This window comes from Haliotis rubra, unplaced genomic scaffold (assembly GCF_003918875.1).
Source record: "Haliotis rubra isolate DU_JTF1 unplaced genomic scaffold, ASM391887v1 Scf19, whole genome shotgun sequence".
In the NCBI taxonomy this organism is placed as follows: domain Eukaryota; kingdom Metazoa; phylum Mollusca; class Gastropoda; order Lepetellida; family Haliotidae; genus Haliotis; species Haliotis rubra.
The window spans coordinates 2,964,535-2,990,558 of record NW_025765891.1 but is presented as its reverse complement, the minus strand read 5'-3'; the positions used below and the strand labels follow the sequence as shown (position 1 = coordinate 2,990,558).

At 38.6% G+C, this 26,024-nt stretch overlaps 1 protein-coding gene across 3 annotated transcripts; it reads right to left on the bottom strand.

Annotated features, from left to right (window-relative positions):
- Positions 1 to 577: 577 nt before the first annotated feature.
- Positions 578 to 26,024, bottom strand: LOC124274377. 3 transcript variants are annotated; one of them, XM_046709758.1, is made up of 11 exons: positions 25,951 to 26,024; positions 19,636 to 19,762; positions 18,501 to 18,615; positions 15,602 to 15,702; positions 14,317 to 14,423; positions 13,922 to 14,006; positions 11,563 to 11,769; positions 9,033 to 9,160; positions 8,042 to 8,137; positions 6,621 to 6,751; positions 6,007 to 6,139 (listed from the first exon to the last, which is right to left on the bottom strand). In XM_046709758.1, exons 2-10 carry the CDS (start codon positions 19,720 to 19,722, stop codon positions 6,727 to 6,729), a joined length of 951 nt encoding a protein of 316 aa, XP_046565714.1. In that variant the 5' UTR covers positions 19,723 to 19,762; positions 25,951 to 26,024; the 3' UTR covers positions 6,007 to 6,139; positions 6,621 to 6,726. The 3 variants fall into 3 exon arrangements, with proteins under 3 accessions (XP_046565712.1, XP_046565714.1, XP_046565713.1); XM_046709757.1 differs by having other exon boundaries at positions 25,934 to 26,019; XM_046709756.1 differs by lacking the exons at positions 9,033 to 9,160; positions 11,563 to 11,769; positions 13,922 to 14,006; ... (3 more) ...; positions 19,636 to 19,762; positions 25,951 to 26,024 and adding exons at positions 578 to 1,630; positions 2,868 to 2,971; positions 4,417 to 4,507; positions 5,384 to 5,430 and having other exon boundaries at positions 5,968 to 6,139; positions 8,042 to 8,128.

The following is a 26,024-nucleotide window of genomic DNA, read 5'->3' as shown; positions in this document are numbered from 1 at the left end:
ATATAATCTGCAGAATATATAGGTTTGATGCATCACATATTACCACATAAAACATTATAAAATATATCAGGAGTTCAAGGACAGGATCGTCTTCAAAGTTCTTCCTGCCGTGCTTAAACTCTGCTGCCTACTTCTTAATGGTGGCATAGGAATTGAAATCTGTGAATGGCTTTTGATGTGTTAATGTTATTTATGCTCAGCACAAGTGTAAAGAGTCAAAAGAACGGGATACTGGGAACCTTCTTCACCTTAAATAAAGCAACTAGGTTCTAAGCAGTGACTTACCAATCTTTGGTAATTCCATGCTATTTTTTATAAGGTGCTGACAAAACCAGAAACGTAATGAGGTCCAAACCGGATTAAAAGCCACAAATATTTTGGGTATGAATATGTAAGTTTATTAAATGACCATTGAAACTCTCGTGAAAATGAAGTGTGCACCCCTCCTTTCTCAAAAGTGTGCACAAACATTCAACACTGAACAATGAGTGAAGAAGTTGAACCATCCAATCCAGCTGCACATTAAATATAGGAAATCCTATATATATATATAAGTATGAAATATGGAACACTAACGGAGTCACTATGATTTTATTGTCACAGCTGATATCTGACAAAGTATTCAACATGAAAGTCTTTTTTAATGAACCGCTTCAACAACACAGTTAACGTTCTGAAAACATGAAACAAGATACTTTCTAAATGTTCAGCACATTCATAACCATGGAACTATGTCACACACAGAGATATTCTTCTTTTACCTTCTTTTCTTCAACAGCCTCATAAAACTCAATCTGCTTTGTCCTTTCACATATAGATATACAAAAAGATCAGTATCTCCTTCAATACCTAACAAAGTCATTGTCTTCTTCCTCCTCATAGGCAAAATATTTGTCTCTGAATCTCCTGATGTCCCTTCCTGGAAGCTTGTGTCTCAGAGCACTGAAGCTGAAATAGATGTAGGACAGATGAAGGACAAACACGTCCATTTCATAAGGCGAGCATCGGACAATCTCACTACAAATGTTCAGGAGCCAACAGTAGGACTTAGGGCGGTATAACTCCAAAGGCTTCTTTCTGTCATCTAAAAGAACCTTCTTAAATATCACAAAGTTCTTGCTAGCACAAATATGTCCTTTCATGACTTCAGCCATCTTGATGTGTGGAATGTGAAGCTTCTCATTCAACTCCATCTTGGTCAACACATGTCTCACAGCTTGCTTTACAGCCGACTTCTTTTTTTTAGGTTTCTGAGGCAAACAGTTATCAAATGAGTCAACGGACATGGACTCAGTGCCACTGCACAGTGAACTATCATCATCACCACCTCCGCCTTCAAAATCCTCTTCATCCTCAGATTCCATGCATGAGCTGTAGATAGTGTCGTCTGACAATCCATGACGGTCAAGGTCGTCCAAAAATGTTGTTGGGGTTGTGATGTGTTTCATGCTGCTACATATGAATTTACGACTGTCGTTTGATATCGATCTTTCCTTGTCTTCATGACCTTCTCCTCCATCACGACCTTCACCTTGTACAGTATCAGAAGACTTCTCCATCTTCTCACGTACTAATTTGAAAGGATGAGCTAAGTCTTCCTTTGTTGTCTGCTGGTAGCGATTCTCGTCAACTACAAAACAAATCACTAACTTAGTAACTGGAAAGAGCTTTATGTAACATGTTTACATGAGAGATCATCTATCAGGATGCCAGGTAAGAGTGAGTGAGTGAGTGAGTGAGTTGAGTTTACCCTTTCGCCACACTCAGCAATATTCCAGCTATATGGCGGCGGTCTGTAAATATTCAAGTCTGGACCTGACAATCCAGTGATCAATAGCAAGAGCATCGATCAATTGGCAACCAATGACATGTGTGAACCATGTCAGCGAGCCTGACCACCCGATCCCATTAGTTGCCTCTTACGACACGAATGGGTTACTGAAGGTCAATATTCTAACCCTGACCTTCATGGGTTGCCAGGTAAGAAAAGGTCCCTACAACATTCTTGTGAGTGAGTGAGTGCATTGGGTGTTACGCAACTTTTAGCAATATTCCAGCAATGTTATGATGTGGGAAACCAGAAATGGGACTTCACACAATGTACCCATGTGAGGAATAAAACCTGGGTCTTTGGCGTGAGGAACAAACGCTTTAACCACTAGGCTATTTCACCGCCCCAGCAAATTTTCTGAGCTGATTGAAATGGGATTGCCATAAGACATAGCTCATAATGCCATTGAAGCCACTGGTTTGTCTAGCCTCTATGTATTTAAAGATATATTTGTGACATAGCTGTTGTTTTAGAAAAACAACAAAAAGAGACCGTTAGAAAACCTTCTGAGAACCCTGCATACTACATTCTTGCTAAAATACATGATCAAAACTAAACACCTTCATAAACTTCATAATGAGACAAAGAAACATCATCTGATCATGCAATTAATAACACTTCGTGACCTCTGTACTAACAGTCTGCTCTTGTTGATATATTATGCATACAAATACTTTGTAAAAACAATCGTAATGTTTGGAACATAAGCGTTAAAGCATAAGTGCGGACTAGAATCAATATTTTATCAGGAGTGTAATGGTTGCCATCACAGCTGGCACAACAATAGGCTTTGTAGTGGTGTGCTCAGCAGAAAGAACTCACACTCTGTCTTTGACAACAGTGAATACCTGTGTTTGAGCAAGATACGAATCAGGTCACAAACTATAACCATCTAATCTATTTCATGAGGTGTTATCATGTGATATTTGTAGTCCATCCCTGTCAAAACATATTTTAAAGTCAATGAGGCCATAAAACACAGCCTTCGTAAAGAAGTTCAAGATGTAGCATAAAAGATTCAACTTTGAGGACATACCTCCCTTCGGAGATCTGTAGTAACGTGGAGCACGGCGACGGTGCTGGTTGGATTTGAAGTAGCTCTCAAGCAGGATATCGATATTGTTCACATCTGTCAGATCACTGATGGAAATTACAAGTGATTATTGTTTTCATCTTCAAAACCATTACAAGGAGGATAACAAACGTATATAATACATAATAATAATAATAATGGATATTTTTAGCGCGCCATTTTCCACCCACTGATACATGCTCAAGGCGCTACATAAAAGCATACATACAATGCATACAGAGGATAAAATAGCAAAATAAATATACATTGAAATTGATGACAGAAAGATTGATTTTAGGGATAGGCTTTGGAAAAAAAGAAAGTCTTCAACTTAATTTTGAAAGTTTCCAATGTGCATGACTGCTTTATGTGGAGAGGGAGAGAATTCCACAGAGTAGGACCAGCGTACTGGAAAGACCTCTTGCCAAAAGATGAAAGGAGAACTTTGGGGACGGAGAGAAGACATTGGTCTTGAGATCTGAGAGCTCTGGTAGGGGAGTACACAGTGAGAAGTTCAGAGAGATATGAAGGAGCTTGATTATGCAAACATTTATACACAATGCAAAGAAGTTTGAAGTCAATCCTGAACTTGATTGGAAGCCAGTGTAATGATGAGAGTACAGGGGTGATATGGTCTCGTTTAGTGGTAAGGGATATAATACGTGCTGCTGTATTTTGGACTTTTGGGAGTTTATTGAGATGTCCGTTGGTGAGTCCGTATAGAAGGCTATTACAGTAATCCAATCTGGATGTTACAAGGCATCTCACAAGAGTGTGGGCACTTTCCATTGTGATGTGCTTCCTAATCGTCCCAATGAGTCTGAGGTGGTAATAGCAGGTATGACACAACTTATCCACATGCGAATCTAGAGACAGGCCCGAATCAATATAAGCACCAAGATCTTTTATCAAAGCTGACCATGATGACCATAAAACTGATTTCACAAGAATATGAGTCACTGGCACTGCACTTAACCTGACTATGTAGTGGACAGCTTAACATGTCAATGGAGGCAAATGACAAATTGGTGTAAGCATAGATATTCAAATACTGTTTGCACTTTTATTGTCACTATTAACTAACACTAGAGTCTGATGATTTAAACAAACCAAATGTCATCCTAAGACATACACCACTGTTCATCTTCCTCAGTTCATCATTCTCACCAGAAATAGGCTTCACACATTGTACCAATGTTGGCAATCAAACCCAGGTCTTCAACGTGATGAGCGGACGCTTTAACCATTGGGCTACCCCACCAGCCCATTCTCAAAAGCGAATTTTACAGAAGCCATATGCTTGGAGAATGATCATTATCTCCACTATTAATAACACATACATGAGATTTCATTCCATTGATAATAGTAATACTTTCATATCATTGATAATCGTAATAACATAATTCACCAGTTAGCTTGTAAGGTAGTCATATTAGCATGGTCAAGTGGGTCAAACAAAGGGTCAATGTAAAATATCACCTATAGAATGTCCTTGAAAGTATGTAACACTCACACATGACTGAAGAGAGAGACATGTTCTGGACATTCAGCCCGCTTCTCGGTTAGGTGGGTCTTCCAGTCCTCAAACACAAACAGCTCATGTCCTGAAACAACACAACTTCTCGATGTGATGTCCCATGCTTTGACAAGCAAGTTATTGCACAGAAGTTTGTCTCATGTGACTGATTCTACAGGAAGGAGGCCAAAGTACGAATCAAAATTACATCTCAGTTTCCACTTACAGACAAAACTTTAGCAGATTCCAGAATAGTAAAAGTAACCAATGCTGAATGAGGAGGCCATCTATTTGGGATTGGGGGCCTGACTGGGTTGCTTGTTGTTGGACCACGACTACATGCAGGCTGCAGTGACTATTACTAGCACTTGCCTTAATTCACTCCCTCACTCACTCAGTTGATGTAAGGCTGATTTATTGGGCCACAGTCAAATGTAAATACTTTTGTTGCTGGTACCTCTCATTCAAATACTGACTTTCGAAACAAGCATGTATTGCACTCTTTCCATCCTTTTCGGTAATATTTCATAAATATTACACAGTACAGTACATGAATTGGAACCAATCTGAACTAAGCAGACATTTGTCAACAAGCATGAGTGAGTGTGTTCAGTTTAACGACACTTTCGACAGTATTCCAGTTATTTCACAGTATTCCAGTTATATCACATTATTCTTGTTATGTCATAGTATTTAACTTATAACACAGTATCCTAGTTATATCGTAGTATTCAAGTTATGACACAGTATTCCAGATATATCATAATGTGTCAGCATAACATGGGAGGAAACCCTGGTTTCAGACATTTACCACTTGCGGTGACATCCAGTAGGAAGTGTATGGGGCTGACAAACTCAGAAGCATAATTGGGATGAACGAGGATTAAACCCACAATCATTGGTTCTTGTGTGCCCAAGGGGCACAACTCTGTACAGAGTTGATCATTAGTGTTGTGTTACTTACTGTTTTGAATTAGTTGCTTGATTTCACTTGAATATTCTGACAGTTTCCTGAATGAACAAACACAATAAAATAATCAGCAAGTGTTTGTTATTTCCTATTGCAGTCAGCAACATCAGAGATATATCATTGTTGGGACCAGCCAAACCTTGCCTGAGTTCAATGGTCACAGGTCTATGATCACAGAAAACTGACATTAACTTCAAAAGCTGCAATAACATTTCAATTTCATCAATGTCATCGTAAAATTTATCAATGTCAAGGCCTACTCAGTACAAATGGTTAATATGTCAGACAAGTACACTGAATTTTTGCATGTCCAATACGAAGTGTTCCCAATGCCAAAAAAGAATTGTTGTGGAATGACATCATTTTCTTTCTAAGTACCATGCCATCTAGACCTAAAAGAGTGCACTATTAAGTGTATAAGTGTGCTGGGGGGGGGCACATTAAAATTTCATAATTCAAGTTTGAAGCCAGACCTTGAAGAAAGCCTGAGAAAAGTCACATCCAAATTGGCATCCAATTACGTCACTTTTACAGCAAGCATGAGGTTATTATGATTCTTCAAACACAATGGTACCCACACTTCTGTGATGTCATCAAGCCCAAAATACAGTTTGAGAGTCAGGATGATGTATGCCATAGCAAGACCATCGAAGAAGGGAAGACCTGCAGCTGCTCCTTTAGCCTTAGGGGAGAACTGGCACTGTGGGGGGTGCTTAGATACCAGAGACATCACTAGCCCATGGAACTCTCCTGAAACAGAAAGATGGTCGGGTCACCAGGGTAAATACTTACAAAATATGTCTTCATATTTTTTGTTTAAGAGAACTTTTGCATTTGGTTGTCTGATTGTCTGAACTTATCTGAACCATCTCAAAGGTATTACTCCATTAAGATTTTGCCAATGAACCGAAGGAAAGATCAAAGGGAACCGTCATTGTGGGAAGCAGGTATGGGATATGTTTTATATACCCTGAAGAGATTGTCTGACAGCAACAGGTTATCACTACTAGACCTGTGTGCAGATCGAGTCATCAGACTCACGGACTTGGATACTGCAGGTCATTGTATCCCAATTATGTAGATCTGTGCTCTTGATGTCAATCACTAGAGTGTATGGTCAGGACTCAGTTATAACCTAACTGTCATCATGTCCCTGGGAAATTGCTGTGTCAGCATTAAATGACAAGTAAAACCTGTGTGCATATGGGTAACATCTGTGGTAGCACCTCACCTGGGAGATCCAGCATCAGGATGTATTTGCTGATGAGCTCACTGACAGGTACCTCCCGGGAGGATGCTGATTCCAAGGAAGTGTGCCATGTTACCTGTCTGGTACCTCAGGGCATGAGGCTTAGGTATTTCCTGAAAGCCACATGAGCATGAGTGTGTGTGTGATTGCAAACAACACGCTAGATGTGTACACTTGGAAGTCATATCATTATCATTGTTTGATCGGCACTGAGTCAAAAATGAAGCATGCCACTTTATGGATAATTGTTTATTGCATAGAGTGACATTTCGTTGAAGATACTTTAGCATATGTCGAAATAACCCATATCAGCCTAACTGGGAGTTCAGTGGGATGCGTAATAGGATATCCAGAAAAGCATGTTTACTCGTAAAATCAGGCAAAACTTTGAAAAAATATGAATAGCTGCTGAAAACAAAAGATCAGACTATAGATGGCAATTAGGTCGCTCAACCAGGTATGACGACGGACCGTGACTCACTTGGCATAGAATGCACGTGCTGCCCACAGACACAAGGGGTCATCTCAAATATATTTTATGCTTTTTCATGTGTATTGAATGTGTCTCTACTGATTATCTTATCTTAGCTAATATCTCTATCCCCAAGCCCGACCCCAACTACCGTCAGCAACACCCTTCTTGGTTTTGCTTTTGAGACAACCCCTCCTACCTGTACCTTTTATAGTGATAGTGAGACTCAATGGTATCTACATCCTTAATAGTTTCAGCATTAAAGTTAATATTTTTTACGTCTGCTATCGTTTATAATGAAGCTTAGTCTAATTTCAAAATGGTCATTGAAAAAGTGTCATTTGTTATACAATATCATCGCACACTAATTTACATAAAGCCATGGTCTGCTCCAAATAAGTCGCTTCGGACTTTGAAAAAAACCTGCATTGCTCATTTCTACACTAATATCTCCTCAGTAAAATCCTTCTTTTACATTTCCTATCTCCCTCCCACTAAGACTGTAGTTAGGCTGAACTTAGTTTAACAGATATTTCACACTTTCATATATTATCTACCTAAATTGTAGATATAAATGTGAAAAACAGTTTTTTTCCATTTCCGACAGTACTTTAGTAATCTTACTGTACATTCAAAACACACAAACTTGACCTCCTAAATGATGCTCTTTGTTCATACTGTCATCATTGACTTGTTGACCAATTAAGTATGTGTGGGTCTAGCCACATCTTACTATGAGTTATACTCACAGCAAGAGTGAGTGAGTGAGTGAGTATGGTTTTACACCGCTTTTAGCAATATTCCACAAACATCACGGCACGGTACACCAGAAATGAGACTTCCCCATTGTACCCATGTGGGGAATCAAACCCAGGCCTTCGAGTGATGAGCGAATGCTTTAACCACTAGGCTACCCCACTGCCCCACTCACAGTAAGAAAGAGATGTGGGTCGTAACTGCCGTACTGGAATTCTTCAGGAAGGAGCGTGGACACTTCAGTATCGGGATCTCACCTGCTTCCACCAACCTGCCAAGGAAACCATGTAATACAAATTGTGGTGATAATGGAACCAAAGTTGATGGCTGTTTAATATGTGATGGTGTAATTATCATTAACAAAATCTGGTGTACCTACAGATTATCTACCCAGGAGCATCTAATTAACATGTGCTACGTCTCCACGGATAAACTGAGGTCAAATTTACATCTAGGCAATAGATTTATCATGTATTTCATACTACTACAGAATCAAACTTACTGTAAACATTAAATCCTTGTAATTACATAAAAATATGAGGAGATGTTTCAAGAAGGCTCAATTGAGAACTATGTTATTCAACAAAAATGTCAAGGTAACATTACAAAACTACATGGTAAAGTTTCAAACATAAGAATGAAGTTGAGGGGCCTTGTCCTGATCTTAATTTCATGAAAATGATTTAGGAGGTTTTAAATATGACAGCAGTCAATTCAATCCCATCCTTACTTTTCTGTTACTTGTTTACAGTAACAATATGATGATACAGTGTCATATCCTGATACAAGGCCCATGATGCAATACATCATTTTAAAACCACTGTATCACAATACATACGACACAGTACAATATATCGTGCAAAAACATGTTAATCAACCTACGAATCGAAAGTACTGTATGAGGATACGAAACATATTGCACCCATAGTATCAGGATATGTATTGTATTGCAACCAACCATATCTTTAGAGCTCTAGTCTATCAACCTTAAACAAAATATGAACTTTACCACTGTTAAGCAAATACATCACTAGTAAGAGAAAAGATCAGTATAATCCTAGATTCTTGGGATATAAATAGGAAATGCAAGTAATATTTCAGATACAAGTAATATTTTCAGAGATCATAATATTTGTTCCTAAAATCACACCTACAATTAACCCTACCTGACAATATCAGCTGCTGTTGTAGCGCTGTTGGTGTAAAGAAGACCCAGCTGACACAGAGACAACAGCTTGGAGAGGTTCACCCACTCTATCTGCATAGCCATCATGCGGTTCACTGACGCCTTGGTCTGGAGGTGTGTCGGTGGAGATGACAGTGTTAGTTGTAAACATCAGTAATGCATAGCTACAACCATTAATAATGCACATAAATGACAGTCAGCATAGATATATCACAGACAATTCTGGTACAGATTAACCATCACAATTAGCAATATTACAGATATATCCCTTTCACTAGTGTCAGCAATATTACAGATATATCCCCGTCACTAGTGTCAGCAATATTACAGACGTATCCCTGTCACTAGTGTCAGCAATATAACAGACGTATCCCTGTCACTAGTGTCAGCAATATAACAGACGTATCCCTGTCACTAGTGTCAGCAATATTACAGATATATCCCTGTCACTAGTGTCAGCAATATTACAGAAGTATCCCTGTCACTAGTGTCAGCAATATTACAGATATATCCCTGTCACTAGTGTCAGCAATATTACAGACGTATCCCTGTCACTAGTGTCAGCAATATAACAGACATATCCCTGTCACTAGTGTCAGCAATATTACAGACGTATCCCTGTCACTAGTGTCAGCAATATAACAGACATATCCCTGTCCCGAGTGTCAGCAATATAACAGACGTATCCCTGTCACTAGTGTCAGCAAAATTACAGACGTATCCCTGTCACTAGTGTCAGCAATATTACAGACAGACATATCCCTGTCACTAGTGTCAGCAATATTACAGATACATCCCTTTCACTAGTGTCAGCAATATTACAGATATATCCCTGTCACTAGTGTCAGCAAAATTACAGACGTATCCCTGTCACTAGTGTCAGCAATATTACAGACAGACATATCCCTGTCACTAGTGTCAGCAATAGTACAGGCATATCTCTGTCACTAGTGTCAGCAATATTATAGATATATCCCTGTCACTAGTGTCAGCAATATTACAGATATATCCCTGTCACTAGTGTCAGCAATATAACAGACATATCCCTGTCACTAGTGTCAGCAATATTACAGATGTATCCCTGTCACTAGTGTCAGCAAAATTACAGACGTATCCCTGTCACTAGTGTCAGCAATATTACAGACAGACATATCCCTGTCACTAGTGTCAGCAATATTACAGACATATCCCTGTCACTAGTGTCAGCAATATTACAGACATATCCCTGTCACTAGTGTCAGCAATATTACAGATATATCCCTGTCACTAGTGTCAGCAATATTACAGATATATCCCTGTCACTAGTGTCAGCAATATTACAGATATATCCCTGTCACTAGTGTCAGCAATATAACAGACATATCCCTGTCACTAGTGTCAGCAATATTACAGATATATCCCTGTCACTAGTGTCAGCAATATTACAGACGTATCCCTGTCACTAGTGTCAGCAATATTACAGACAGACATATCCCTGTCACTAGTGTCAGCAATATTACAGATACATATCCCTGTCACTAGTGTCAGCAATATTACAGATATATCCCTGTCACTAGTGTCAGCAAAATTACAGTGTCACGATATATCCCTGTCACTAGTGTCAGCAATATTACAGACAGATCATATCCCTGTCACTAGTGTCAGCAATAGTACAGGCATATCTCTGTCACTAGTGTCAGCAATATTATAGATATATCCCTGTCACTAGTGTCAGCAATATTACAGATATATCCCTGTCACTAGTGTCAGCAATATAACAGACATATCCCTGTCACTAGTGTCAGCAATATTACAGATGTATCCCTGTCACTAGTGTCAGCAAAATTACAGACGTATCCCTGTCACTAGTGTCAGCAATATTACAGACAGACATATCCCTGTCACTAGTGTCAGCAATATTACAGACATATCCCTGTCACTAGTGTCAGCAATAGTACAGACATATCCCTGTCACTAGTGTCAGCAATATTACAGATATATCCCTGTCACTAGTGTCAGCAATATTACAGATATATCCCTGTCACTAGTGTCAGCAATAGTACAGATATATCCCTGTCACTAGTGTCAGCAATATAACAGACATATCCCTGTCACTAGCGTCAGCAATATTACAGATATATCCCTGTCACTAGTGTCAGCAATATTACAGACATATCCCTGTCACTAGTGTCAGCAATATTACAGATACATTCAGCAACATTACCAGTGATGACAGACATATCGCTGTCAGCAATAATATTAAAGCTATATTGTATTCAGCAACATTAAATATAAATCAGTCCGCAATATTACAGCCTGATCTTAAATGAAATGCTGAGGACCAGGGAAACAAAAACATCTTTCCAAGGACACTCCCTTAAGAAATATGTAAGAATTTCAAGGTATTTAAACTATATTTCATACATATTATGACAAATTTCTACTGAAAACTAGCTGAACATTTGGGATCACAACTGAAGTGAAGGATTAGGTGGGTCACTTGTTTCAGGCCTATGATAAAGGATGAATACCTTCAAAATACATTTATCATCAAACAGAGACACGTCAGACAGATCATCCTGGTCCTGTCGGATATAGTCGGCTGTCTTGGGATACATTTCGTCCACTTCCTCTTCAGACTCTGAGGTGGGGTACCCGTCCTCATCCTCCTTCGTGGGGTCATCGCACGCATAAAATTCTTCACCCTCTACGGAAGCTGGGTTGATAGTGTTCACTACCTGTAACATGTCACCAATGTGGTTCTCGTGTGATCTGTACACCCTCCACATCAAATACGGCATTCTTAAATAAAGTTAGTAACTTTTTTATGAATGTATCTCAATGTTAACAATTAAGTTATTCCTGAGTCTTTGGGGTCATGGAATCTATATATTTAACTGTCCACATTAGGGTTGTGATAAGGACCATGCTATATTTTCAAACACTGTATGAGTTTAGTCTGTGAATATCAAAACAAATTACTGAACTACAATTCCAAGTCTCAATCGTGAGTACATTTCACATATGAATATACAAGCAGACAAGTTTTAATGGTTTCATCAAATCTAATCAGAATGTGTTCAAATTCAGTAAAGGTGAGGCAGTTACCATGGTTACCATGGCAAATATATAAAGTAAGTGTCAGATAAATTGCTGTTATGTAGACAACACCTTATATCAACACTTCCTATACTCCAAGACAAAAGCACCTGCTATCATATTAATCATCATGCTGTGACTTTCTAAAACACATAACCCAAACTCATTCAAATTAGAATTTCAAATTCTTTAAGGAAATCATATACCAGTTATTGTGATAGGGATAAATGTTTGATTTACCCTTACAGAATAAACAGTAATTTAAACAGAAGAGAATTGGAGGTGTGACTTTTTCTTTCTGCACATAAGATGCATCTTGGAAGGATGAGGTCAGATGAAATGTGATTCAATAAGGATTCATGTGTGGATGCACGTTGAGAGGGGGCTGCTTGTACAGGTGAACACATTGGGTTTTATTGAGCTAGCCCGTGAGATGCAACTCCAAGGTGGCAAGTCTTTGTCTGTTGTAGTAACTTGAGGCAGGGTAACAACAAGTACCACCATTTAGTGAGTGAGTGAGTGAGTTTAGTTTTACGCCACACTCAGCAATATTCCAGCTATATGGCGGCGGTCTGTACATAATCGAGTCTGGACCAGACAATCCAGTGATCAACAGCATGAGCATCGATCTGCGCAAATGGGAACTAATGACATGTGTCAACCAAGTCAGCGAGCCTCACCACCCGATTCCGTTAGTCGCCTCTTACGACAAGCATAGACGCCTTCTGTGGCAAGCATGGGTTGATGAAGACCTATTCTCCCCCCGGATCTTCACGGGTCACCATCATTTAACATCTTTTGCTGTGACACTGGCATGGGATCAAAACACAGCAGATAGAAACAACATCCACTTCTCAAGCGACATTAAATTACTAGATGAACTTACAACGGTCAGGGCGGCGTGGTAGCTTAGTGGTTACAGCGTTCCCTCATCATACCGAAGACCCGGGTTCAATTCCCAACACAATGTGTGAACAATGTGTGAAGCTGATTTCTGGAGTTCCCAGCCATGATATTGTTGGAATATTGCTAAAAGTGGCATAAAAACCAAACTCACTCACTCACTCACTACAAGTCATATCTAGGACACTGCGAAACCTTCCAACTCTCGTACTATCACATAGACATACACTCGCGTAACCTTGATTCGTGGATATAAAGGAAGTGCGGCGAAATTCATATTTTAAATGCATGATTTCATTTTGTATGCGCACTGATTATTTTATTCATTGATTCAGCAAATTGAAGATGCCTAATATTCCACTCGTGAATAAAACGTTTGTTTACAGAAGCCATTTCCAATCATCACCCATTCGTGTGCCCACAAAATGTGACGTCACCTTGTTTCGTGGAATACGTAATCGGTTACTTTATACCACTATGTACGACATCCCACTGCAATAAGTGTTGACACCAAGGAAAGCAGACAACGAGAAGTGAGAACGTTGGTGCTAACGGTATCTTTTTTACTTGACATTTTGTAAAAATAAAATTTGGTAATGGTGGTATTAGTGATTTGGGGCTATTTATCTCAATGCTGGACAATTATATTTAGTGTACTTGCGTGTAATGCAGAGATTCGGAACTTTTTTGTCAGCGAGTCGTGGCATGGTATGTACATCAAAAGTACCGCTTTGTGACATCAGTCGAGACTTAATTTACAAGCTAGCATGATAATTTTCGCAATCCACGAATCAAGGTTATCCACGAATTTAGGTTACGCTTCTGTACAATACTGCTGCGTATGATCACTGACTGCAGCCATGTTTGTCATATTATCACAGTATCTACCTTGTTGGGGTTCCTCTTCTTGTGCATCCTGATATTCCGCACAGCCGGAACAATTGGGTTCTCCATGGTGCCATGGTACTTCTCTCTAATACAAAACAAAACCTTCACTTATTCAACAGGTGAGGTGATCGAGGTGAAATGGGATTTATCATCATGTTCAAGATTACTACACTGTGTGTGTGTGGCTTCTAGTTATTATCCACCACTGCCTCAGTATAACATGAATATCCCCATCGGTTTAGTACATATAGATAATGTCAGTTAGGCAGGAACCACACCTGTACTTTCAAATATCACATTGTTGAGAAGACAGTGATTATTAACAGGGAACAGTGACATCTCTGAAATATTGTGAGTTTGGCCTTAACACTTTCACGCACTCATCATCATGTTACCTGTGTCGGACATGTTTCTTGAGGGCTTCTGGGTAGATTTGTTCATCCTCAGTGAAGGCCACCTTGAGCTTAGAGAGATATACAGCCCATAACCGGAACACAAACTCCTGAAATGAAACATCCATCCTGTAACAGTAGCATGCATGTACAGCAGCATCTCCACATGCATGTAACTGCTATTCTTAAACAGTGTCTGGTCTGAGTGTCTAAACTGAGCTTCTAACAATTTGTAGTAGCATCACAATCTAAGTGTCAAAAACAATTGTATCAAATATTAATCAAGGCATGTAATATATAAAAATGAGCAGAACAATATCATTTATATACACCTAAGGCCTATTGTTAATTTAATGACTATTCTATATCCTTCATATTCATACTCTGATCAATGTCACAGTGCATGCTTAACGTTGTGTCCCAACCAGTCCCAACGATCAATGGGTGAGTGAGTTGGACTGAACACCACTGTGAACAGTACCCCCAGTTATAACATGGTGTATTAGCATGATGTTGTAAGAACACCATTACTTGGTTTGTTTGTTTGTTTGTTGTTTAACACCACGGCGTCTATAATTAATAAAGTCTGGACCAGACAATCCAGTGATCAACAGCATGAGCATTGATCTGCACAAATGGGATACAATGATGTTTGTCAACCAGGGTTTTACAGGACGCAAGATTCCTGCGTATTGGAAGCAGAAATTTGGTGAAGTACCCCCAAACTAAAATCCTGTTAGTCCTTGTGGACACAGTATAATTTTTTGTGTGGGAAAGAACTTTCTGAGTTTGTAATGACATCCCATATTAATGTGTAAACATTTTATTTACAGTCTTTATTCTAATGACATTGAAAGTAACACATATCATACTGTAATCATTATCAAATGGGAAGCATCCATTATCATTGATTTCATGCAAATTGATTGACTCCCAATTTTGGAAATGGACTCTCAAAAAAATATGCCCTGAGTCCCCAGGAATCCTAGTTTCGAAGAGCTATGTAAAACCCTGGTGTCAACCAAGTCAGGGAGCCTGACCACCCGATCCCATTAGTCGCCTCTTACAATAAGCATGGGTTACTGAAGACCAATCGTTACCTGGTGTCCACAGGTCAACACTGGTAGGGATGCAGGTCTTATACGTCTACCATTTACATGAAATTCACAAACACTGCTATAGTGCTGAAAAACCTAGGCACATATTCACGTACAAGCAGGATTTGAACCCATAATCATAGGTTGCCACCAAGCTTCACAATAGCGCCCCATCAATGAAAAAGTCATACCTCTAGTTTAGCATGTGCCCCTAGTCTGATGAAGGCCTGCACTTGGTGTTTGAGGATAATTTGATAGGCTTCATAGATAGTCCATGGTCTGCCCTTGTATTCTGTCAAAACAAACATTCAACTTACACAAATTATAGACTCATTGTTCTTCAATGCCGCACTAGTGGTATATTCCATCTATACCACTGTGGCCGAATATAACCGAGTTAGACAACCCAGTGACTGAGTGATATAACGACAAATGATACACACCATCAGAGAATGATGACGTGCCACCAAGAATTTTACCACCCAATCCATTATACCTTATACTACAGCTGCTATGATTCAATTGTGTATTCAGTGAATCAAACTGTATCCATTCATAAATTCTGTTCATTATTCATGGTCACTCGAATCAAATATTCTTGTATTTTTTAAAGGAATGTTTTTAATTGAATTTGGTGTTATCTGTCAAAATGGAAAATACATATACAAGCCAAACAGAATTATATTTAACACATATTTAATTTGACAATAATGTAGTCACTGGCCATTGTCATGATAAATTAACACTGTCTAAATGGTCAGAAAAGGTCAAACAATTTATATTGTTACTGTTCACTGATAATAATGAATATCGATCAACTTATACTGATTTGTTATTGTATTCGTTGCCCAATATTTGTATTCGTTGCCCAATATTTGTATTCGTTGCCCAATATTTGCATTCGTTGCCTAATATTTGCATTCGTTGCCCAATATTTGTATTCGTTGCCCAATATTTGTATTCGTTGCCTAATATTTGCATTCGTTGCCCAATATTTGTATTCGTTACCCAATATTTGCATTCGTTGCCCAATACTTGCATTCGTTGCCCAATATTTGTATTCCTTACCCAATATTTGCATTCGTTGCCCAATACTTGCATTCGTTGCCCAATATTTGTATTCCTTACCCAATATTTGCATTCGTTGCCCAATATTTGTATTCGTTGCCCAATATTTGTATTCCTTACCCAATATTTGCATTCGTTGCCCAATATTTGTATTCGTTGCCCAATATTTGCATTCGTTGCGCAATATTTGTATTCGTTACCCAATATTTGTATTTGCTACCCAATATTTGTATTCGTTGCCCAATATTTGTATTCGTTGCCCAATATTTGTATTCGTATTTGTATTCGTTGCCCAATATTTGTATTCGATGCCCAATATTTGTATTCGCTACCCAATATTTGTATTCGTTGCCCAATATTCGTGATATGTATCATATTCACCTCATAGTTGATACTACCAGCAACCCTAACTCATACTACCAGCAAGGGGTCTCTTCCAACATGCAATCCCCACAGGGCAGATAAAGTCTGAGTCTATACATAATTATCACCATACACATTGCACTCATAAAAAGGAATGGGGGATACGATGACATATGTCAACCAAGTCAGTGAGTCTGATATCCTGATCCCCACATTTTGGTATAGATTCTTTTACCGTTTTCAAGCTAAAAGTTTCAGCTTGAAAAGATGTAAGAATCTACACTTAATGCTTTACTTTACTGTTCTTTCACTCTTCTCCTCACAAGCACCTGTGCTAATGTCACAGTGACTGTAACATATGATATATTTGAGATTACACTTTCTTACATTAGTAAAGTACAGATTCTAGTACTTTGTTGAGTTGAGTCCAATCTGGGATTCGAACCCACACCCTCATAAATTCTCAGGGAATAGTGTTATCAACATAAAAAGTTTCTCTATATCATAGAGCATTAGATCATCAGAGGCCCAGATAAGCTGCGTATCCGGGTAAAATACGCATAGAATTACGCATTGAAAAATAATTGTTGCGTACCAATTACGCATTTAAAATGTTAGATACGCAGAAAGTTTAAAACAAATGCGTACAGAATATATATATAAAAATCGCTTGCGTAATGAAAAATACATCGATTGCTATCAAGTTGTACTGTTAGTATAGGATGAGTGGGTTTTTATGAAATCATTTCCATTATATTTAAGTTGGTTTGCTTACCGCCTCGTTTTCCATCGGTAAAAATGTGTGAATTTAAACGGCTTCCGTATTTTACCCCATTCCATGTGCTTACAACTTCTGCTTACCACGTTCATGAGGGTCCGTATAACCTTAGTGTTGATTATATATATTTTACATAAAAACTGTAATTAAAATTACACAATGCTAGGTTATATTTCTTTGGGTTAAATAATAGTATTCTCAGAGTATTCTGTATTATATTTTACTGATGACTGTGTCAGAATTCGTCCCGTTATATTATTGTGCATGTTTGAACTTGATTGCCGGGAAACGTGTGCACAGCTGATTGCTATTTCCGGCTCAGATACACACGGTAATCATAATCCCTGCAAATAATACAATGCCCAGCAAAAACAACTTAGAACTTAAAAGGTAAATAATCTGGAAAAAGGTTTGACGAAAGCGTAACCCATGGATAAAACGACCCCCTTCTACAGACTGCTTTTTTTGGTCCTCAAAATTCGGCTTATAGACGGTAATATACGGTAGGTATGACATAAGGCAGAACATACCTGCTTAGTAAACTTACTCAATGGCATATACTTAGGTGAGTAAAATGACTGAAATACGCACATATTTGAAAGCAGTGGGTAACAGAAAAAGAAATACTCACTCAACATTCATAATACCCACTCCAAAACAATACAGTGGGTACAGTACCCACATGAGCTAAATCTTATCTGGAGCTCTGGATCATATAATGAAGACTGCTTTTAGTCACAAGCATAACTTCCTGAACATCAACTTTAACCTGGATCTTTACCAGGATTTCAGTTGGTATACCTCCTGCTTTGTCTAAGGTGATACCATGCTGTAAACCTATCATGGGTACTCAAGTGATAACTTCGTATTCCCCCATGTACCTTCAGGTTTGGAGGTCTTTGTCGTCTGTTGATAGATCCTCTTTCCCCTGTGACTAATAGGGGCATCCGTGGCGTCATCATATTGTTGAATCTCATCTACTTCAAGTATCAAGTCCTACAGAAGCAAGAAAGAATTACAATAGGGAATAGAGAGGCTTGATATACTGAGTCTTAACCTGGTTTTCGACAGCAATAGAGGATATTGTATGAGTGCACATGCCATACTATGTTTATGACACGAAATGTTGGTATTTTCCGAGCAAGAGCAAGGGATATATCGATATTCAGGCACGAGTGTTGTAAACATAGGATGATATGGGCACGAATATGATATTCTGTTTATTACCAAAGTCGTCAAATTGAGGTAAATAAACCCAAATCTACTTTCAAAAATAGACTGGCTACCCGCCGTCGCTGCATGTAGAACGCAACGACACAGAAGAACGTGACGTCATACCACTGTTCATGACGTCGCATCACCATGACAAAGCGATATTTTGCCCTTTTGCGATTTTGCATCATATGGAAAGTATGAACTCCGATATTTTTGCCCTAGTAGGAAATAATTCCAGATATATCATGGGATGTCTGCCTAATGAGGGAGGAAAGCTCGACATGAAGCAGGTCTCTGATGTGAAACACATGAGCATGGGTATGGTTCTTACATACCCAGAAAAATAATGGAGGCAAATCTAGATTGGAAAATTCAACATCTTAAATTTCTAGCATTTTCAAGTGCCGCAAGAGTGCACAGCAAACTGTGGCACATTAGACGACTGAGCACCCATGCCCTGTTTTATGGCAGTCAACAGTCAAGGAACTATTGTGGGAAGTCAAATAAACAAATGACCACACATACTAAACCAAAATTTGTTTGTGACATTTTACTTAATTTTTTATCAACATAAATGTTAAATCAAAATCACCGAAATATCTTTTTCGTATTCTTTGTCCACATTTCATGCTTAAATTGTTTGAGCATACAAAGTACTCCCATTAAATGAGAGGAATTTTACCATTGCTAAAATTTCAAAAAACTTGTTTGAATTGTTAAGATTTAAAAAAAATTTATTTTAAGGCACCATGTAATTAAAGAGAGTCCTTTCATCCTGAATTAACATCTATGATAGCTTACCTGAGTCTGAGTTTGGCATGTGGTGCAGTAGTACAGCCCATCTCTCTCCTCAAAGTCCTCCAACCCACACACCACACATTGAGGCATTGTGTACAGGTTAACACTCAAGTCATATTTAACATGTTTTCTGTAAAAACAAGGTTAAAAAAATGTTGACACATGCGAGTCTGATGTGAATTGTAGACATTCAGCAGCAATCTTTTGACCAATCAATGATCTTATAATTTCACATATACTACTGGAATAAAGTAACTGTGCATTATTTGATGTAATGCCATGTTTTAATGCAAAAAGATAATTTGTGTTTTTTTACTTAAAGAGGTTGGGTACCTTTCTTTATGCGCATACCGTAATCTGTATGCGACGGGATGTGACAGTAGCAGCACGTATCAGTTATTTCCCTTTATCTTGCTTCTAATCATACTTCCGCCACACAAGCATTATCCTGAGGTAAACCTGGGCAAGAGTTATCTCCCCCTATCAATTTTAATTTGAGTATGCTGTTATTATAAACATCTTTTTTTATTGATGAATCAATATTTTTTTTTAATTCCTATTCCATTCTGGTCTCCTGTATCATACATGCTGTCAGCGTGGAGATGTTGATTTTCTGTAGGCATGGCATGACTTACATGCAGTTTAGGTTGAAATTAACATGTTTTCCACAACATTCAGAGGCTAGAGAATAATCAAGCATCACTATGGGGACTTACAGTACTTTTGCTACATGCATGGACCCTAGCTGGACTTACACCATCCCTTCAGTCACTGGCGATTATACTCCAGTTTACCCAAACAATAAAAGCATATATATTCTGCGATTAAAACCATGTAGTATGAAAAATACCTTGAAAGAGATTTGACTTACTTCACCACATTCAATATCAGGTGTGTGAACTTCAGGTGTCAAAAAAGCATGTAAAATGTGAGTAAGTTCATGGTACACAAAGTGTACGCGCGATACATGATATCAAATTTCATGCAAAGCTTTGGTACATGTATATTTAGGGTTTTCCAATAACCTTTTCTAGTGCAATATTAACTTTTTTCCGTTTGTGTAGCTGCAACCTTTTTTTGAACTCTCTATTTATCATACTATCATGTAAAGCAAGATTGTAAACCAAAAGTCACTGTGTTCTTTAATCTGATTGGTTGAAAAACGTGATCAAATAGCATTTGATTCCCGGAAATTCTCTGCGGATTAATACATATAAACATCGCTCACACCATTGTATTGTTACGTTGTCAGCTGTGATGACGTCATTAAAATCATATTGTGACGTAAAGTCCGAATGACGTCACAAATGAGCAGTTGCAGATGCTACCATGGGAGACAGACGAAACGGCCAGCTGATGACATTTCACTGCTGTACCTGTCCTCGATGTCAATGAGAGCAGACACAAAAAAACGTGTGTGGACCTTTTGGTTTACTTTTGTGTTTACAATGTCAATAAACATCATGTGTTGGCGAATTTCCGGGTGTTATTGAGTATTTGAAGCGCGGGAAAATGAATTCCCGTGCTTCAAATACTCAATAACACCCGAAAATTCGCCAATACATGATGTTTATCTCCTAAATAAATTATCTCACATCACATTTTAGAAGTTCACAGATATGATGTATGGATTTCAACATCTTTCTTTCACTGTGATGTTTGCTATAGATGCAACTACCAGGAATTCTCTACCAGGAAAATCACTGTTCTAGTGATGAAACATATAGAGAATACTACACAATTTCTCATTACATACAATTTATACGAAACGAGTGTCCTTCCTATGGTATCTGACCGAGCGAAAGCAAGGTCTGAAACCATAGGAAGGTCAGGAGTTCGTATAATTCGTATGTAATGAGACCGAGTGTGGTATTTTATTTATTACCCACGTCTTACATGCATTAAATTGACAAAATAGCGTAGTTTTGGTATTGTTGTGGTTTCAAACCGAAACCGGTTTCATAAAGAGGTTGCGGGAGAATTTTGCTCTGACATACACTTTTGCATGTTGTCACACTGTAATGTCGTCACTACGCCATTTCTCGTCTGTCCCCTTGGTTACCGACATCAGGATGCATGTCAGTTGTCATCGCCTCTCGTACAGCCTCCTTCCGTAAACTACTCCGTAGCACCCCGTTTCTTGGTTTGCAACTGCTTCACTCGGCTAACATCACTGGTGGAAACATTGCGTTTATGTTTTTCGACGGATATAATGTCTCGGTTCGACTGACAATTAAACAGCGACACGGCAAAGTTCGCAATGTTTACATTCCCACAATGCATCTAAGTTGTAGAATGAATGAATTCACGTGTTTGTTATGAATGAACAAGTAGTTCCGTCACAACGTGACCTGAGAGGTCATCGGTTATCCAATCAAATCGTGCAGTATTTTGATGAAATAAAAAGAATCAGGTTTTTTTTAAACTCTTTTATGAGGAAACTGGTCTATAAATTCAAAATTGAATGACCATATGTATGGTTCAATTTAACTGCAACTGCATGCACATGACATGGGTTAAGATGATCAATTTCTGCCTCTAATAACTGCCCTGTAACCGGTGTCCAAAATGTTCTGTAAACGTCCTAACCTTGCAGAGGCACTACATAAGTTGAAAACGTCAAGGTTCACCATGCGTTTGGAAAGGGGCGTCACTCTAAACACCAAAGAATTAAATTCAAATTTAAGTCCATGGACTTAAATACGTTAAAAAATCCCATATTTTCGCCCCTGGGCTAAATTTAGCGTGGGCCTAAAGACGTCAATTCCCGGTACCTTTTATCAAGAAAGAGTGAGTGAGTAAGTTTGGTTTTACGTCGCATTTAGCAATATTCCAGCAATATCAAGGCGAGGAGGGGGGTTGGGGTAAAATTCAACTCATTTTACGCTGTTTTTTCGTGAAAGAAATTCATTATTTAAACCAGGTCAAAGGTTAATCATATCACTCCTTGAACTTACTCCATCGCCAGAAAAAGTAGTTCCCTATATTCCAACTTCAACACGTTTATTATGTGCACACTGTCTAAATCTGACAATGATGAATAAATCAGAGTGTTATAGATAAAATGGACGGAATTATGATGAAACCACTCTGTAGTTATCAGAAATGAGCGGCCCGCTGATTCCTCAACTACGGGCCGTTATCAGTTCTGTGGTCAAATGACGTCACAGCAGGTGACGTCACGCTCCATAATGACGTCATAATCTTGTTTCATGATCTAACAGTGTTTGGTCAACAGCCCGTTGCGAGTAAGTTGTTTGAACTCAAAATTAAATTTATGATACTATTTTGTCTTTTTTTAACACAAATTCCACCCATTTTAGCTGGATAGGGGAGTTAATTGGCCAAGGGCTTCTGCAAATGTGCAATTGTGTAGGAATACATTCTAAGGTTTTGGTGAATCGGTTTTCAAATTGCGATCGTATATGCTGATTATACGGTCGGAAAGTTATAGCATTGACCAATCAGACTGACTGACTGAGTTAGGTTTTACGCCTCTTTTAGCAATATTCCAGCAACATCACGGCAGGGGACACCAGAAATGGGCTTCACACATTGTGCCAGTGGGGATTTTCGAACCCGGGTCTTCGGCGTGACGAGCCAACGCTTTAACCGTTACGCTACCCCACGCCCTGACCAATCAGAACTAGTGTTACATACTAAGTTGAATTAGAATATGGATTATATCCATACCCTACCGTCCCCTTATCAAGAAAAAAAGAAAGAGAGGAACAAGTAATATATATTCAAATCCTTCAGTCTACTGATCTCCCACAAGTCGCCAGGAATTTTTAGAGACCATTCATAATTTATGCATAATCGACAAGTCCTTTTGGTTGGAATTTTCCTTAGCATCAGGGAAAGAAAAAGGGACCTTCCACTATGCAGGTAGACTCTCAATCGACAGGAGCTCTTCGTTTGAATTGTTCCTTAGCAATGTAAGCTGTTTCAGTTTTATGAGTCCTGTTGTTCTTTGGTTCTGAAGTACTCAAAAACACCTCCATGGTATGGGCATATCACATGGCAAACTGAAGAAATGTTTAACATCTGACTAAAATATTCACAAAGTAACAGCAATTGAAGCAAATTGAGCCATTCAGCATTCCTGAAGAGTGGGGACAGAGGGCTGCATTTCCAAATGATATCACACATATATAAAAGAGCTTTGCATAAATCAGTGTTTGTTTGCACTTATTGAATAGTTGGTGTGGCCTTATTATATTTGGGTTAATGGAAACAACTGAAAATAAACTGTTAGGATATATCAAATGCAACAGAATCACTTAAAATTCAGCATTAACATTTATTATGACAAACTCATATGACACTGTTGACAAGCTCTGTATTGACATAACCACCTTCATAATAAACAACCCTAACAAATGGAAATGTTATTCACTGTGACACTGGACGTGAGGACACTTCTGTAGGGGCAGAGCAGGTGATGACTGAAAGTCTAGACTACTGTATGGCATTGTTCATGTTGGGGTGTCACACAAATGTTGACAGTAACCTCATGACTGCGTGGGGTCATGTGGGGTCATGTGGCTTCATTTTGTCCACATTTTGGCCTAGTTGATTTTGTTATCATTAAAGGACACAAAGTTTCAAAAGATCTCTTGAATTAAACATGTCATTTGTACAAATTGATCAACTTGACAATAATCTTATCAAGTCAAAAAGTGGGTGATTGAGTGAGAATGATTGAATGCCACTTTTAACAATATTCCAGCAATATCACAGCATGGTACACACACTGTACCCATGTGGAGAATCGAACCCAGTCTTCGTTGTGACGAGAAAACGCTTTAACCACAAATATTTGATATATTTCAGGGAACTAAATTTTTACTGTCCTCAAAGTAATCTGACAGACCTAAGAACAACACCAAATCTATCATTGTCTAATGCATCAGCTCCCCATCTTGAGTAGATGAGTAAGCAAGTGTGAAGATGCCACCTCAAACAGTAATTCAAGTATTACCAGAGCCACAAATTTATAAAAATAACCACCTGTGAAAATCCGGGTTAGAATTGGTCTTCAGTAACCCATGCTTGTCGTAAGAGGCGACTAACGGGAGCGGGTGGTCAGGCTCGCTGACTTGGTTGACACATGTCATAAAGTATCTGTTGCGTAGATCAATGCTAATTGATCACTGGATTGTCTGGGCCTTTTCCACAGGGCCTTCTTCAATTATTTTGCAATTAAACTGACATCTATGCAATCTATTTGCCATTGTGGTATACAAGAGACCACTCCGGTTACACATAGTCCATTATACATTTACAGACCGCCGCCATATAGTTGAAATATTGATGAGTGCAGTGTTAAATAACAAACAAACAAAAGAAACAAATTTATGGTGAATTTATGCACTCTGGCCTAGCATTAGAATTATGCAACACAAACTCTATAAACACCTCACAATACCCTGTTCACTGGAAAGCCTTAGTCTGTTAGTGAATTAATGAGGTCATCTCTCTGAACATCCCAGATTTACCTCTCTGAACTGTTTTGTGACACTTATATCTGACTTTCACACTGTTGCACTACCAATGGGGTATATGAGGTGTCACATATTCGATTTACTGGCTAACATGACTGAGCTTGACAAGGGACTGTCTGTAAGGACATCACAAATCGACCTTCATACACACATTTAGGGAAACAAATGGAAAGTGTCTCATTGAAGTTCAGTCTTTACTTTTTTAATTATTCTGATTTTAAGAAAGTTAGTGATAATTAACTTATACCAAGGCTGCATGTAAATAACCCTTTCTGTCCCTGACAACCCAGTGGTTGATAGAGTGAGCAGCATGTCCCACGGAGTCAGTCAGTGATAACTATGTCACCTACAATGACAAATCACCTCTTATGGCAAACAACAATCAAAGTGGTGGGGACGTATTCCAAACTAGTGCTCATGGTCACGCCTAGATGGTCAGTGCCATACTCACTTTACGGTTAATTGAACAACTATAACATTTTCTTGGTGTAATGACATCAACAAAAATACTGCAAACGAAAAATTAGTATCGAAAACAAAATGATAGCTATCTCTTCATTATTTTGTAATTGTGACGCGTTGTTATTGTAACGATGTTGATTGACGATGGCGGTATTTCAATATGGTGTTGACTAACGGATGAAGAGGTGCTAAATGAATCGTCTGCCTCAGGAGCTCGCATCACTCCTCACAGACAAAAACAATTGTAGTGACAGGGATTTCAAATTTCCAAACAATTAAAGGATTCCATCTCTAAACGTAAAGAAAAAGTTCAATAAATATTAAGGACTCACGAATGAAATACCCGTACCAGTGCGCTACGTCAAAACATTGACATGTGCGTCTAACACCGGAAGTTGCTACATTACCCATAGTTCGACGCCC